A 15,639-nucleotide genomic window follows, 5' to 3' on the forward strand; every position below is an offset into this window, starting at 1 on the left:
GAGCAATATTGTAAAACACATTCACTCAATTTTAGTTTGTAGGAGTTACAAGAGTAGACCATCAAGAAACGAAACGCTCGATTCAAAAGATTTAAAAACATGGTACAGCCATATGGTGGCCTTTCACAACCCTTTTCCCCATTATTGCTGGAGACATTTTAAGTGATGGTTAAATCATGTACCATACACGGTTAAGATTTCCAAGTCCTATATTGTACCCCAACCCTGAAAAGAGCAGTAAGTGTTTAAAATGGGAACAAGTGGAAAACCCACCAAATGAAATATCATAAAAACAACAGTCTTAAGGGTCAGAATTTTTATTCAGTTCACTGATATAAGGGACAGAACCATCATGGAGCATTGAAAGGATGGAAATTCAGGAGTTTGCTGTGGATACACACTTATCACGAGAGGAGAGTCGAGGGGAAAGAGAGCAGGAGAACAAAGGGGAAAAGGGAAGGGGAGTGACAAAGGAAAAGAAACAATAGAAAAAGGCACTTCTACTCTTTCAGTAACCAGTCTGATGCACCAATCTCTGGAATTAAAACAATAATATAGTGCGAAATAAAAACAGAAGATGAGCTATATATAAAAAGACTGCAACCCAAGCGCACCCAACAGAGAGAGCATGTAAACGAAGCCGGTTTCTCTGTACAACACCGGCCAGACTCGCTTCTGTCTGTGGGAGCACCGGGAGTCCTGAACGTAAAACGTGTGCGTGAGTGCGTATGGACAGTCTTCATCTATCTGCCTTTACTCTCGTAAAAAAAAAAGAAAAGAAAAAAGTAACAATGGTCACAGCTACCAGTGCCAGCCTGTGGCAAGAGCCCAAAGCTTTCTGTAGGACACCAAGGGAAGACCGCAGGGCCGGCACATGGGACATACACCATGACTACGGTGTTCAAGCAAATGAACTGATAAAAAAAAAAGAAAAAAAAAAAAGTATTCATTGTCTTTAAAAACGATTCCTTTCATGTACAAAATGTAATAAAGGCAAGTCACACCTTGAGATCCTGGGCTTTTCTGTACCGACGCCAAGGCTCAAGAGGATCACCGAGCAAATATTAGGTTGATTTTTCAAGTATGGAGCGATTCAAGAGGCGGAGGCAGCCCCTCTGGGACGGCGAGGGAGCAGGGCTTCTCTGTAGCTACACCCGCTGTCGCCCATCACAGAGAGGGAGTGCTTTGCCTCCGCCGTGGTCTAGTAGAATATCACATAACAGCTACCAGGAAGATTAATCTGGAATCACCATTGAGACCACGGAGAAGGGGTTTTGGGGGAACGGTTGCGTCGCCAGTCCCGCAGACGCACAGGGGTTGGTAGCAGCTTCTGACTTCTCTGTAACACGTCAGAAATAAAACAACACGGCCTGCGGCGACCAGGAAGAAACCATCGTGACAGTACACATATGTTCATGTAAAAAGTCTCTTAAAATTTCTCAATCCAATCCCTGCACTATGTAACTTAAACACATTCGTGTTGATTCTGACCAAAGATGTTTTGATCCCATTTGTAATGGTACACAAAGTGGTGGACCTGGAAAATGGTAAGCATTGGTTCTCTTAGTTGGTAAAACAAAAAATTGAGGGGTTAGTGCTTCAGCCAGCAATGCATAGCATCACAGAACAACCTTTGACCCCCATTTGTGCCATCACTTGATCTTAAGCAAGTAGGTAAAGGAAGGAAGGGCCGAAGAGAGATGGGTGGAGAAGAGGGCGCATAAGTCAAACAGAACAAAAACCTAACAGCCACCACAGATCTTTCGAAAACAACACAGCAAAGAACAGGGTTGAAGGAAGAGTCGTACGGGGAAGGGAGTTACCTTTGGGAATGGGTGTGAGGTTAGGAGTGAGGGGTTTTGGTACATCTCCCCCCTCCGGTGGGTTAAGTAGGTTTCTCTGTAATGTACACCTACCGCCCAAGGAAAGGAGGGGGGGTTACAGATTTAGTATTTAAGCTTTTTGGGAACTTCCCAGGGGAAGGACTCACGGCCAAAGTGGCCATAGGCGGCGGTGCGCTGGTAGATGGGCTTCTTCAGGTCCAGCTCTCTGGAATTGTACAGGAGACAGAGTGAGACAATTGCCACGCAGAAAGAAGGACGTTCAGTCAAACTCAATTAACTTCTCTAACGTTAACTGTGCAAGACCAAACTCTGGAAACACGGGAGCAAACACCACAAAGTTGACTGGGGAACCGTCAAACCGAGAGGCAGCGGTTGGGCCGCCCCTGGGGAGCACGCTTTACCTGACTATGACACCCGGGCGGAGGTCGAAGTTCTTCTTCACGATCTCCAGCAGCTCCTTCTCGCTCCTCTGGGAGGTTCCATAGTGGAAGATGGAGATGGACAAGGGGTGAGCCACTCCAATGGCATAAGACACCTGAGGAAACGGGCAAGTGAATAAGACGGCCTTATTCCTTCGCTATTAAACTAACACATAAACGAAAGACTAGCAAATAATCACCTGGACCAGAACACGCTTGCACAGATCAGCCTTGACTAGAGACTTGGCCACCCAGCGGGCCGCATAGGCAGCTGAACGGTCAACTTTAGTGTAATCCTTCCCAGAGAAAGCTCCGCCTCCATGAGCACCCCAGCCTCCGTAAGTGTCCACAATGATCTTACGGCCAGTCAAACCAGCATCTCCCTGTAAAACAGTATGAAGCATATAAATGTTTAAACAACCACAACTGGGGAAATAAAACGTGGTAAAAAACATACATGTATACACTTCGAAATACTCCCAGGGTTCCCAGATCTTTTGCCAAACGAATGACTATGACTGGATTATTGTTAAACTTAAGAAAAACTGGACAAATAGAAAACTAAAACTGACCTAAAAATAAAATCCAAATAGTAATATATAAAATAAAAGGACAAAAGAACACAGCTAAATTAGCATAAATAATAAAAACCAGCTTGTCATTTCCATGACCATGGGAACCCCGTTTGAGAACTGCATGATTAGTTGTGGTTTCAACCTGTGGGCCTCCGATGACAAAGCGTCCGCTGGGCTGCAGGTGATAGATGGTGTCATCGTCCAGGTAGACGCTGGGCACCACAGCTTTCACCACCTTCTCCTTCAGAGCATCACGCATCTCATCCAGACACACTACTTCATCATGCTGAACAGACACTACAATGGTGTGCACACGCACAGGAAGCATGGCACCACGGTCCTGCCTGTACTGGACGGTCACCTAGAGCAAAACGTGACATCAAAAGATGAGCTGAAAGGTTCAGATCTATTTAAGATGCAGGAGCACAGCATCAGTCCTACAGTAGTAATACACTACGGTTCAGAAGTTTGTGGTCAATAGCATAAGATTTTTTTCATGTTTCTGGGAAAAAAAAGCCTCACCAAAGCTGCATTTATTAGATTTTTTTTTAATAAATAAGAGTAAAAGTTGTGAATTAAGAACTGTGATTCTAACAATATTGCGATTCAATATTGCAATGTATTGCGATTTTATAGACCATGGGGAAAAGCTAAATCATACACTTATTCAGACTGTACATGTATAAGATGAGTCATTTACAAAAACAATTCATCACATCTTTCTGAGTTATTTCAGAAGCATCATTACAGCACTACATTCTCTTGAATAAATGATTCAATAAAAAATAACATTTTAAACAGTCACTTGTCACCACCTAGTGGTGAAATAATGTAATCGATAAACGTGAATGGAAAGTGTAAAAAAGGTTATTTTAAAAATTTAATTGTAACATAAAATATATTTAACAATCACTTTCAATTTATTGCATTCTTACTGGAAAGTACTTATTTCTTTTTTTTTATATCTTACTGACCACAAACTTTTGAACTGTAGTGCATTTTCACCCCCAAATTATTTCTACCAACATTTGTAGGTCTCGTCTCACCTGGGTCTTGGAATCAGGTCGCAGCCAAGGCAGGGTGCCATTGCGGCGTAGCTCGGCCATTTTAGCATTCAGTTTGTGGGCCAGGACAATAGTGAGAGGCATACACTCCTCGGTCTCATCAGTGGCATAACCAAACATCAGGCCCTAAGAAGCAAAGTCAATCCAGTAAAGAGCTCGTTTCTCTGTTCATATGCAAAGATGCGAGTTGGTCTTGAAAAAGTGGTCATCCAGCTCTTACCTGGTCTCCAGCTCCTACATCCTCCTCACTGCGGTCAAGGTGAACCCCTTGAGCAATATCAGGTGACTGCTGCTCAAGAGCCACAAGCACGTTGCAGGTCTTGTAGTCAAACCCTGAAAAGTACAATAAAATGCTGATTAAATTATTCTACCCCAGATCTAACTGACAGTTCACACGAAATAGTAGCATTGTAGTAGGTTATGCAAGTATTATGCACAAAGGGAACGGCACAGAGAGTAGCACCATTTCCCTTGACATTTAGTGCCGCTATACCTTTGGAAGAGTCATCGTAGCCAATGTGCCTGATGGTGTCCCTGACAACCTTCTGATAGTCCACTACAGCATGAGAGGTGATCTCACCGGCCAACAAGATCATTCCAGTCTTGGCGACAGTCTCTGCAAGGACAGATTGATAGGGGTTAGGACTCACAGTAAAGACTCCAGTAGCAAGTATGAAGAAAAGTGAGCAGGAAAGCGTAATTCAACACTCACCACATGCTACTTTGGCATCAGGATCTTGTTTGAGGTGGGCGTCCAACACAGCGTCACTGATCTGGTCACAAATCTTATCTGGAAAAGAGGAACAAGTGCTCAAATTTAAATCAGCCATTTAGAGTGTAGAATTCAGGGTAAACGAGACTCAATTAGGCTTGTGCGATATCACGATTTTCGATCATGGACGATTAAAATGTCTCCACGATCTGCTTTTGAAGAAATATCATAGTATTGTGCTTCAGTGCATTCTAGCAGTTGCAGTTCTGGTGCCTACGTCTCAACATACTATACAACGCGACGTACGTTCACATCACATGCTAACGCAGAGGTAGAGTTACACTCACGGGACACTTCAGTTCACAGAAGTTCATTATTTGCATGCGCTTTAAAGCCTTGCTGGTTAACCATTTCATTCGCATGCTGATGCCCTCTCCTAATATGCACTTTTCTGAGCGCACACAACCAAAGTGCACAGGCACTAAAAGCCTGTCAACCAGCGCCTGGTTACTGGACTAAGTTATCTTTTGAGTCTTATTGTGCTAGTACTGTCAAATACACACATTGTTTACATAAACAAAGTTGGTTATGTCTAAAGTGAAAGTAAATATTTGAATTTATATGAGTGTATATTAGATGCATGCCGGTATTAATGTAACAGTAGCCTTATAGTAAACATGCTGCCGCTTATCCTTAAAGGGATACTTCACCCAAAAAATAAATTCAGTAATTTACTCACTCCGAAGTCGTTTCAAACCTGTATTAATTTCTTTCTTGTGCTGAACACAAAATATGGTATTTTGAAGAGTGCGGCTGACCCAACAGTTGCTGGTCCCCATTGACTTCCATAGTATATTTTCTCCTACTATGGGAAGTCACTGGGGAGCAGCATTACCCCCATTCTTCAAAATAACTTATTTTCAACAGAAAGAAAGAAACTTATTCAGGTTTTTTGAAGAAAAATCCCTTTAAATGTTAATAAAACAGAGCAAATCACTCACTGCTGTTAACTGAGAACTTTAATAGTAGCTTTAATAAGAATCAAGGCATCATTTATACAATGAAATCTATATGGTGTTTTATATTTATACATGTTAATTGAATTACTTTCTTGCATTCTACTGTTAAAAACCTAATGTAGCTGACAAAAATAAAGCACTGTTCATTTCATTTGCATATTATGTAGTGTATCTTTGTTCTTATATTTTAACAAAGAAAATGACATTATCTTTGCCATTTTTTTTATTTTATATTTTGTTTCCTTGTTAAGCTGTTTTTAAAAATGGGGAAATGAGTTCGGCTGTAATGCTCAGTCACTTGCAAAAATAGTAAAACCAACATAAAATCATGATATTCCTGAAAAAAATCGTGATATGACACTTTTGCCATATGGCCCACCCCTACGCTCAAGGTTAACCACAGTCGCCTCCAGTGAAGGGCATAACGGGATTCCTGGATTGATTTATTGCAAAATAGCATGCTTGGAATTTGAGTGACAAGAATGTGACAGGAAGTAAATTAAATGTATCAGGGCTCGAATTTTGGTGCGGCGTAGCGCATCATTTTACTCGTTTCCGCAGGTTTCATGCTTACAAGGCGGGAAAATCCTGCAAACATTTATTCAATTAGCTTGTTGGTTGAATGAGCAAGTTAATTCACAGATTATCAGATCAAATCAGCAAAACTTTAAGAAAATGTCACAAGCAGCGAGAGTGATTCAGCGCTAGAGTCTTCTCTCTCTCTCTTTCAAAACACGCTTCACATCACCATATCGTCTGTACAAGCTACACACTGCGATACAAGACTTCAGGGCTAGTGTTGCATTCAGTAGTACTCGCGCGCTCTGAGAGACGGGTTTCTGGGTGTGCTTTTTCGCAGGCTTATTGTGCTTAAATGGTCAGAAACGCACATAATTGTCAAAATACCCTTCTTGGCGAGTATTCACATAAACACAGTCATTGATATCTTAAGTTCTTAATGGCGTTAGCATCAGGGCTATTTACATTACATATTATCTGCAAACAAGCAGTGGTGTCTTAAGTGAACGTAAACAGTTGAGAAAGAAAATGCACGTGTACAGGGTATATGCAGGAATCTTGAAGTTAATTTTAATACCTTTTCAAGACTTTTTCAAGACCTTCTCAATATTTTTTAATACCTCACCGCCACTTCAAGCTGTAACCATTTACATCAGTGATACTTTTAACTTAACAGTTTTAGTTTGTGATAAAGACTATACGCACTACGTAATACGTAATACGCACTGGGACCGCCAGAGCGTACATTGATTGTGCTTTTGAACTTCCGCCCGCCTGCCCGCTCTGGTGCTCTCAGAGGCAATTTACGAACGCACCCACAATAGCCTAGTTTTTTATGTACCTGTTCGTTTGTTTTTTCTAAATTCACACACTTTTACGATGTTTTTGGGATTCAAACTGTTGGACAGCTAATTCAGAAAAAATACTTTCAAAATGTAAGACTTTATAAAGCCGTGATAAGACTTTTTAATACTTTTTAAGGGTCTTAATTTTCCCAAAATTGATTTATCACCTTTTAATACTTTTCAAGACCCCGCGGATACCCTGGTGTATCAGTATTTTGGATCTGTGCTCTTAAAGTGACAGCAGCCTAATAAACCTGCTGCTGTCTGTGTCATTCATGTTAATCAAACAGCATTAATAAATCGGCATTAAACGCATTCGATTTCTGTAGTATTCCTGTACCTGAATACTGTTAGAACTACCTGAAAACCTTAAAGCACTTCATTTGCATTTTTATTTTATTGCACTTATTTGTGCTTCTTAGTTCTTTATTCAGTAAATTCAATTCAAGGTTTAAATCCAGCTTCCTTGTGCGGTGTTAAAGTCATGAGCAACAAAATTACCCAGTTGTAAAAACAAATACATTTGAGCGTAACTAAAAAAAGCCCCCTTTCCCCCCTCAAAATAAGTCCATGAGTATAATTATTTAAAGCTGAAATCATTGCCAATACATGATTGGCTTACCAGTCTCCTCATGTGATCATTTAACAAGGATACAGAAAAGGAAGTTGCTATTGCCGCAGTCATCCAACAAGTGGAGCACATCAGTTTACTGCAGTACGGCCTCTCTAGTCGAGGCACTGGCAGGAATGCCCTCGCTGCCACTCCACTGCAGCCCCTGGAGTAATGATCTATATTTAGGGGAGAGGTAAGCCAAGCTAATCAGCCCTCCCCCCACAGCATCAGTACTGACCTTAGACCTGCGCTGATCTCATTAGAAAGCACTGTGACGCAGTAGCCAGGGGCAGTGGAGCGAGAGGGGAAAGTTCACACCACGTGTACAGGTGTCAGTCAGTGATACAGCAGGCAAAACAAGACCTGCACACAAGTATACTTTACGAGAGTACACAAATGCATGGCCAAGTATGTGATCATGAACCAAGTAAACTCTTTCTTTGCTGTGGCGGTAACTAACAACCCTCAGTTACCCAAACATTAAGTGTCATTGAACTAGTGCTTGCTTTGACAAGACTCCTTCGACAGTCACTTCAAGACGGTAGTTGACTTGATAGAGATTCACTGGCCATGTGTTTTACAGACCCGATGAAACGCTGCGTTTGGTTCATTTACGTTAGCTTTGAGACTATCAATATGTTAATGCACTGCTAAATGTAAATATGACAAGCTGCACAAAACAGATCTGTCCAATTAAATTAGAGAACAAGAATGCCCCTCCCCCTAACACCACATGCAGGTAAACTCAGAAACCCAGTGGCAATTCAACAAAAAAAAGCCAATCAAAAATCCTTTTACAATAATACAAATAATCGTAAATACAAGCATCAGACTTGACTATGAATTCAACAAGGACGTGAGAACAACTCAAGAACAGAAGCACCGAGGATTGTCATCCTGTAATTGTTTTTAACGCCACGCCAGCTTCTGTGGCCATTTTCATGCAGAGAAAAAATTAATGTAAAACTACATCAGGTGTTTAAAATTAATGTTTGCTAAAAACTCTAAAGCTGTATGTGGGTTAACGGTCAAAAACTTCAAGAGTTACCTGAATAAGAAGGTTTCTCACAGGGTTGAAACCAGCACAATCTAGTAAACCATGCCTCAGTGATAAAAAGTTGACACGGAAAGAACATTTTGGTGGACGCTCTTGTATTAAAAACTTGTCCTCCTGGAATGGCCTATTCTGCAACGGGTCGTCATCATGTAATGTGCAAGTGTAAGACTACAGAAGTAAAAACTCATTCATTTTCTCCATAGGGGAATGGATTAACATCAACTAACAAACCATTAAAGAGAAAGTTATAATCTCCTGAGAAAATAATCTCCCTACACGCTCAACCTACTTAAATATTTGTGTATACGCAAGGCTTGCAATAACCATTTCTTATTTACACTGATAAAATATAAACTGTATATACATATACAATCATTGATTTATTTCAATTACATCATTTGCAGTGCTTTATGGGATTCATAGTTATTTCCCCTCATTAAACTTACAGTCTTGCACTTTTGTCTTTTTGTCTGATTTTTAAATAGTTTGCAATATTGTGATTCACCTTGTAGTTGGTTGGTTTGGTTCATGGCTTTCAAGTCTATAAAGACTTTTTAAAGATACCTATGGGGGAAAATACTTCTGTAAATGTTTCCCTCTATTATGGTAACATATGATGTTCAGGAAAGTAAACTGTGCTGCATCTGAAATCACACACTTGCAGAACACATACTGGATCAGACCGAAGATGAAGTAGGTGTGCAGCATGAACATTCAACACAACATGTGTGCAATGACCAGTTCGGTCTTTGAGCTGTGATGTAATAACTATTGACAAACTATTGACTCGGGTGTTACTAAACAAGTACAGTTTAATCCCAACTTTCTAGGGGTTCTCATCGTTCTTGGTACCTATAGCACTCACACATGAAAACTACTGCCTGCCTCACAGTTCTTTATCGTAATTATTCATTAACTCATTTTGTGGAAAGGAAGTAGCTCGTGAAGTAGCGCGCCACTTGGACACAGGCCGGGGACTGGGCGAGGGTGTCTGCTGATTAAAGACCCGAAACACCTGTTGACGTGTCCAAGTAGCAGCAGAAGGTGTATGTTGTAACTGTGGTCTTACGGAAATGTAAGGCATCAATAGGACCTACTGCATCCGCTTAGATTCCCGTGTGGATGATGTTCGCACACGGTTTTGTGAATACTGCGTACTCATTTGACGTACTGCAGCGCAAAAGGCGCGTCGCAGCGATGGAAGACGTCCGTCAAGCACATATGTAAAATTACAAAACAATACCAACATGCAAGCCGCGAAAAAGCACGCGTGCTGTGTGAACGACATAAACTTTATGAACGCAGCGACGCTTTACGCAACGAGACGCGACTGCCTTCAGATCATGCATGTTTCGGGCCTAAAAGGTGCGCTGACGCAATAGTCGGGGGCAGTTGAGCGAGGAGGAAACTTTACACCACGTGCAGGGGTGTCAAAGACCAAGGACGCCAAAAATATCATACAAACAGAGGCTTATAGAAGGCGAACAAAACACATCGACAATAAACATTTAACGACGATTTCATTTAACGAGGCGCTTAGCGGGGACTAAGTCGCTGATCTCATAGGCCATTGAATAAGGATTATCAAGAAATGTATTAAGCGGAAAATGATCAATAATTATTGGAACAGGATAAGTTCAAAGTCTTGACGAGTGAAATACGCAACTGTGCAAACCGGCAGAACAACAACACGCGCAGTCCGCATTGCTCATGAACGCGTGTCCGCGAGCCCGCCGATAACATGGCCACCACGCGCGCGCAGCCTTCACAAGGAAGCATAATTGTTACGAACCAATATATTGAGCATACTATTGTTTATTCATTTTCTATATAAAAGCGAGAATAAAACGATGAATAAGCAGTTTAAAGCGCTCATGGCCTATATTCGCAAGATTAGCCTTGGGCCGAAAACCTGGCGACTCCGCCGCGCGCGGCCAAGGAGACAAATACATCCCACATTAACGAAATCAGCGCACATTAACGAATAACGCCTTTTACTGGTCACATAACGAGAGTATGATAAAATAGTCATGATGGCAAGTGTTTCAGGTATAGCAATGCAAATTATTTAGCAGAAGCTATTAGCACGTGCTAGCTTGTGTGGTATCGCGCTAGATCGTGTTTACCTTCTACACGACCTTATGAGACTAAAATCCTATTGAAAACACAAGGATGTTGTGATACATACCAGGGTGTCCTTCACCGACAGATTCCGACGTGAACAAAAAGCAGTCTTCATCAATCAGGGAGTTATGAAAACCGTTCATTTGCCCGTTCATGTTGGATGTACTGTTGCGCTTTTCTAAATCGGTGTGTGTTTCTCGCGCTGGCTTTAGCGTGTTAGATTCAGATTCTCTCTGCTTTTCAAACGTCGGTCTTAAAGGGATGTTTCTGGTGATGTTCTGCCGTGGACACGCTGTGTAGACTTGACCTCAAATGATCACGCAAACCACCGGTCTTCAAGTTTATATCCCTCCCACTTCTCTCCAAACTCAAGCGTCACTCGGGCGCGCCCCCGTCCGTCTGGCTGTCAGCCAATCAGAAACGACGTAAGGCCCTAAACCGGTGAGCAGACAAAAGAAGGCTTGTGCTTTGCATACAACAATTTACAGAAATAGAAAGCATACTAAATGGGATTATTACTATTGTATACCACACTGATATATAAAAAACAAAGAGAAAGAACATATTGCCATTCTTTATCATCACCAACACGTTTGAGTTTCTCAAAATGGGGTTAATGAAAGAACTGCAGGGGGATTGTGAGTTGATGAAAAGCCAATGATTAATAATTAAATCATACAAATATACAATTAAAATTAATACATTATTTGAGAATAATAAAAAAAAAAACAGCACCAATGCTACAATTCTCCATGTCATAATCATTTGTTAACAGGCAAGTATTCATTACTTCAATGAGCTCATTGTTTCTGCCTTAAATGAATTAACTGTTTAAATTAATACATTTTTAGCTAACTGTGATTTGTATATGTACATTTCTGAAATACATAACTAAGTCAGTTACCTCTGATAACAGATCACTTTAAATTGTAATGAGGACTCTGTCAATTTTCTGTAAAGCTGCTTTAAAACGATGTGTATTATGAAAAGCGCTATACAAATAAATGTGAACTGAATTGGATCTCTATCAAGTCAACTACCGTCTTGAAGTGACTGTCGAAGGAGTCTTGTCCACTATCTGACATCAGAGAACTGTGAACATTAACTTAAAATCTCAGGGGTCAAGTAAATATTTGTTTTTCCGACAAAAACGTTCAGGAATCGCTGCATTACATGAACAAACAATAATAAACATTAAAACAGCAATGACATTGCACATTCAAAGTTTCCCGGGTTTGAAATATATTTGTCCGGACTTTTGTCCAGATCAATAGTGAAGGCCATAGAGTCCCAAAGCTATATATCAGTGTTTACTACTAACTTGCATGATTATTCTTCTCATACACGGTGTAACCAAGAGGTGCTTTTGTCCCCAAATTTAGACGAAACACAAATTTATTGGACATTTGCATCTTCATTCTATATTTTGAATATAGTCAAAGCTATATGGCATATGGCACACATTAGTGTTTTTTTTTTTTTTTAGAAAGGAACATTTAAAACAGTAAAAAAGAAGAATTAGGGAGAATCAATACATTTTACATCATTTACTGCTATTGTGTGAATATGTAATCATGTAATCCATAAAAAGTAACTGTAATATGATTGAGCATTTTAAAATGTAATCTAATCTAATTACAAGTACAACATTTTTGTAATCCAGATTACATGTAATCAGGTACAAGGTCACATATGATGAAGACATAGAGTTCCAAAGCTATATATCAGCCGTGTTTACTAACTTGCACCATTATTCTTCTCTTACACGGTGTAACTGAGAGGTGCTTTTGTCAGACTTCAGCACCTCTTTTTACTTTGAGATCATTCTGAGGTTAAATACAGATTTCTGAATGAAATGATTTTAAAATGTCCAGCACTGGAATGCATTTTTATCACTCGCCATGGTGGCAACTCTCAGACAGATTGTAGCCTAAAGCTTTTAGCGGAAATGTGGATTGATGTAATTGGCAGACGTGGTGCGCTGCAAATTCAAACAAGAGAACCAATCAAAAGCTTCAGAATAGCATCCCTTCAAACGGCCTTTAAATGGCAGGAGGCATCGTGCACATCAAAAACAGGCAAAGCGACACAATTTTAATATTCAACATAACCTAGCTTTTACAGAAAATATTCAGATGTAACCCCTTTTGTAATCGTTAACATTTTCGTAAGTAACTAATTTAATTACAAATTATTTTCTCAGGAACAGTAACGGATTACAGTTACATTTATTTTGTAATTAAATTGCGTAACGCCGTTACATGTTACTCCCAAACACTGATTACGGTTTGACACACAATAGGGTTTTTTTAGAAAGGAAAATGTAAATGTAAAAAACATGTAATTTACATGTAATCTGTTACTATCAGGATTCAGCACTGTATACTGTATTTGAGCCAATGTGATAAATCATGAACTTTTATGCACAGAATAGATAGACGGGTAGATAGATAGATAGATAGACAGACAGACAGACAGATAGACGGGTAGATAGATAGACAGACAGACAGATAGACGGGTAGATAGATAGATAGACAGACAGACAGACAGACAGACAGACAGATAGATAGATAGATAGATAGATAGATAGATAGATAGATAGACAGACAGACAGATAGACGGGTAGATAGATAGACAGACAGACAGATAGACGGGTAGATAGATAGATAGATAGATAGATAGACAGACAGACAGATAGACGGGTAGATAGATAGACAGACAGACAGACAGACAGACAGATAGATAGATAGATAGATAGACGGATAGATAGATAGATAGATAGATAGACGGATAGATAGACAGACAGACAGACAGACAGACAGACAGATAGATAGGTAGATAGATAGACGGGTAGATAGATAGATAGACAGACAGACAGACAGACGGATAGATAGATAGATAGATAGATAGATAGATAGACAGACAGACAGATAGACAGACAGACAGATAGATAGATAGATAGACAGACGGATAGATAGATAGATAGATAGATAGATAGATAGATAGATAGATAGATAGATAGATAGATAGATAGATAGATAGATAGATAGATAGATAGATAGATAGATGTCACACTTTTTTACCAGTGAACTCAGGTTAAGTTTTTTTTTTAAACAGATTTTATATAGATGTATTCTTTATAGTTTCCTTCAAATATGTTTTATAGGATATTTTCACTCTGACTGCTCCTAGTTTAAGTTTTAGGCTACATTTTCACAATGCATCATGTGATTGTGTCTATTGTGAAATTGTATTGCATTGTGAATTGTAATTGTGTAAGATGATTATGTAATACAGTTTTGCAGGTGAGAATTTATGTAAAATGTCCTTTGTATAACCTACATCAGGATTGCTTGTCGGTGTTGAGAGGTGCACTTTGGACTTGTTGAGCAAAGCATTAATTATTGTAGTGCAACATAAGCTATTAAATGTGAGTAAATGAAAGCTTAGGCAGAGTTGCTAAGCCTGTCTTACCACTCTGCTAATTACTGTGTGTGTGGGGTGGTGTTGTGAAGTTGCTAGGTACAAGTATAAAGGAATAAATATATAGAAAAATGCTGGGTTGTTTCAACCCATGTTTGGGTAAAATATGGACAAACCCAAATGTTGGGTTTAAAAAATGTATTTAGAAATGTAAACATATGGTTGAGTTTGTCCATATTTGACTCAAACATGGGTTGAAACAACCCAGCATTTACATATATATATATTCTGTGCATAACTGTTCAGTGTGATTGCAAGCATGAAAGCTTCAATTCATGTTCAATTGCACTATCACAGATTATCACTGTGAACTCACATGGGGCCTAATTTTTTCCCGTCTAATCTGGCTGTAATTTCTTCGAGGGCCAGGAGGTTCAGGGGCCGTAGGGCTTTAGACTGTAACTCAGAGGTCATTGAGTTCGTCAATCCATATCTAACCTCAGATGTGCTCATGGGGTCCAAAAGTTTAAGACAACTTGCAAGATGCTCCTCTTTGCATTTTTTTTTTTTTTTTGAGAACTGGAGTGAAAAGCTGAATAAAAAAATGAAATAAATTTGTAATGTCTTTTGACCCGGTTTGATTTAATGAGAGCTCAAGCTATGTGAACAAAACCTGATGATCATATCTCAAAGGAAAACTTAAATATTTTTAAATAGAGTAAATATTAATAAAAAATGTTAATGTAAATAGTTCTTATTTATTTTACCCTCATGTTTTTTTGTGTGTGTTTTTTTTTTACTTGCAGGTTTAAATGAGCTAAATAAAAAAGCCAGATTTTCAGTGTGACCTCAGATTTTTTCTTGTCTTCCTCCCAATTAATTATAATTATATATAACTCTGTAAGGAATAATTGATGACGGACCGTTTAATTATTAAAAAAGTAATGCTAACTAACCCCCCTATATGTGGTCGCATCCTGTTGTGTAGGCTATTATTTTTTCAATAATTCAACGGCCCGAAGTCAATTATTCCGCCTATACTACAGTTACCACACCTCAAAACACTGTTCATATGATGTATTTCAAGACATTTGTCAGGATTTTGTCCTTAAAGGCACAATATGTATCTTTTTTGCTTTAAAAATAGCAAAAATCACTAACGTTATATCTATGTTATATATATTTTTTTGTTGTATACTTACATTATCCTGACTGTTTCCAACAACTTTCAAACCAGGAGAAATTTGTAATTTAATTCGAAGACACGTCCCGGTTCTTTATTTCCGTTTTGTCGCCGTAAATGGCGTCATATCCGCGTTGTCCCTGGTTTCCGCTCGTACTGCCATAGCAACCAGAGCTATGAACCAGAGCCCTTTGATAGTAACCAAAGCGACAGACGTGGACAACTGTGTAGTTCGCAATGTC

General features: G+C 39.5%; 1 protein-coding gene across 2 annotated transcripts; it reads right to left on the reverse strand.

Annotated features, from left to right (window-relative positions):
* Window positions 1-301: 301 nt before the first annotated feature.
* mat2aa (methionine adenosyltransferase 2Aa) lies at window positions 302-11,168 on the reverse strand (the record flags this gene model as incomplete). 2 transcript variants are annotated; one of them, XM_084401324.1, is made up of 9 exons in its annotated part: window positions 10,856-11,168; window positions 4,615-4,692; window positions 4,396-4,518; window positions 4,123-4,235; window positions 3,885-4,028; window positions 2,981-3,199; window positions 2,464-2,646; window positions 2,246-2,379; window positions 302-2,049 (listed from the first exon to the last, which is right to left on the reverse strand). In XM_084401324.1, exons 1-9 carry the CDS (start codon window positions 10,944-10,946, stop codon window positions 1,947-1,949), a joined length of 1,188 nt encoding a protein of 395 aa, XP_084257450.1. In that variant the 5' UTR covers window positions 10,947-11,168. The 2 variants fall into 2 exon arrangements, with proteins under 2 accessions (XP_084257450.1, XP_084257451.1); XM_084401325.1 differs by lacking the exon at window positions 302-2,049 and having other exon boundaries at window positions 2,242-2,379; window positions 10,856-11,109.
* Window positions 11,169-15,639: the final 4,471 nt, after the last annotated feature.

The sequence above is a fragment of the Rutilus rutilus genome, assembly GCF_951802725.1.
Source record: "Rutilus rutilus genome assembly, chromosome: 25".
NCBI classification, from domain to species: domain Eukaryota; kingdom Metazoa; phylum Chordata; class Actinopteri; order Cypriniformes; family Leuciscidae; genus Rutilus; species Rutilus rutilus.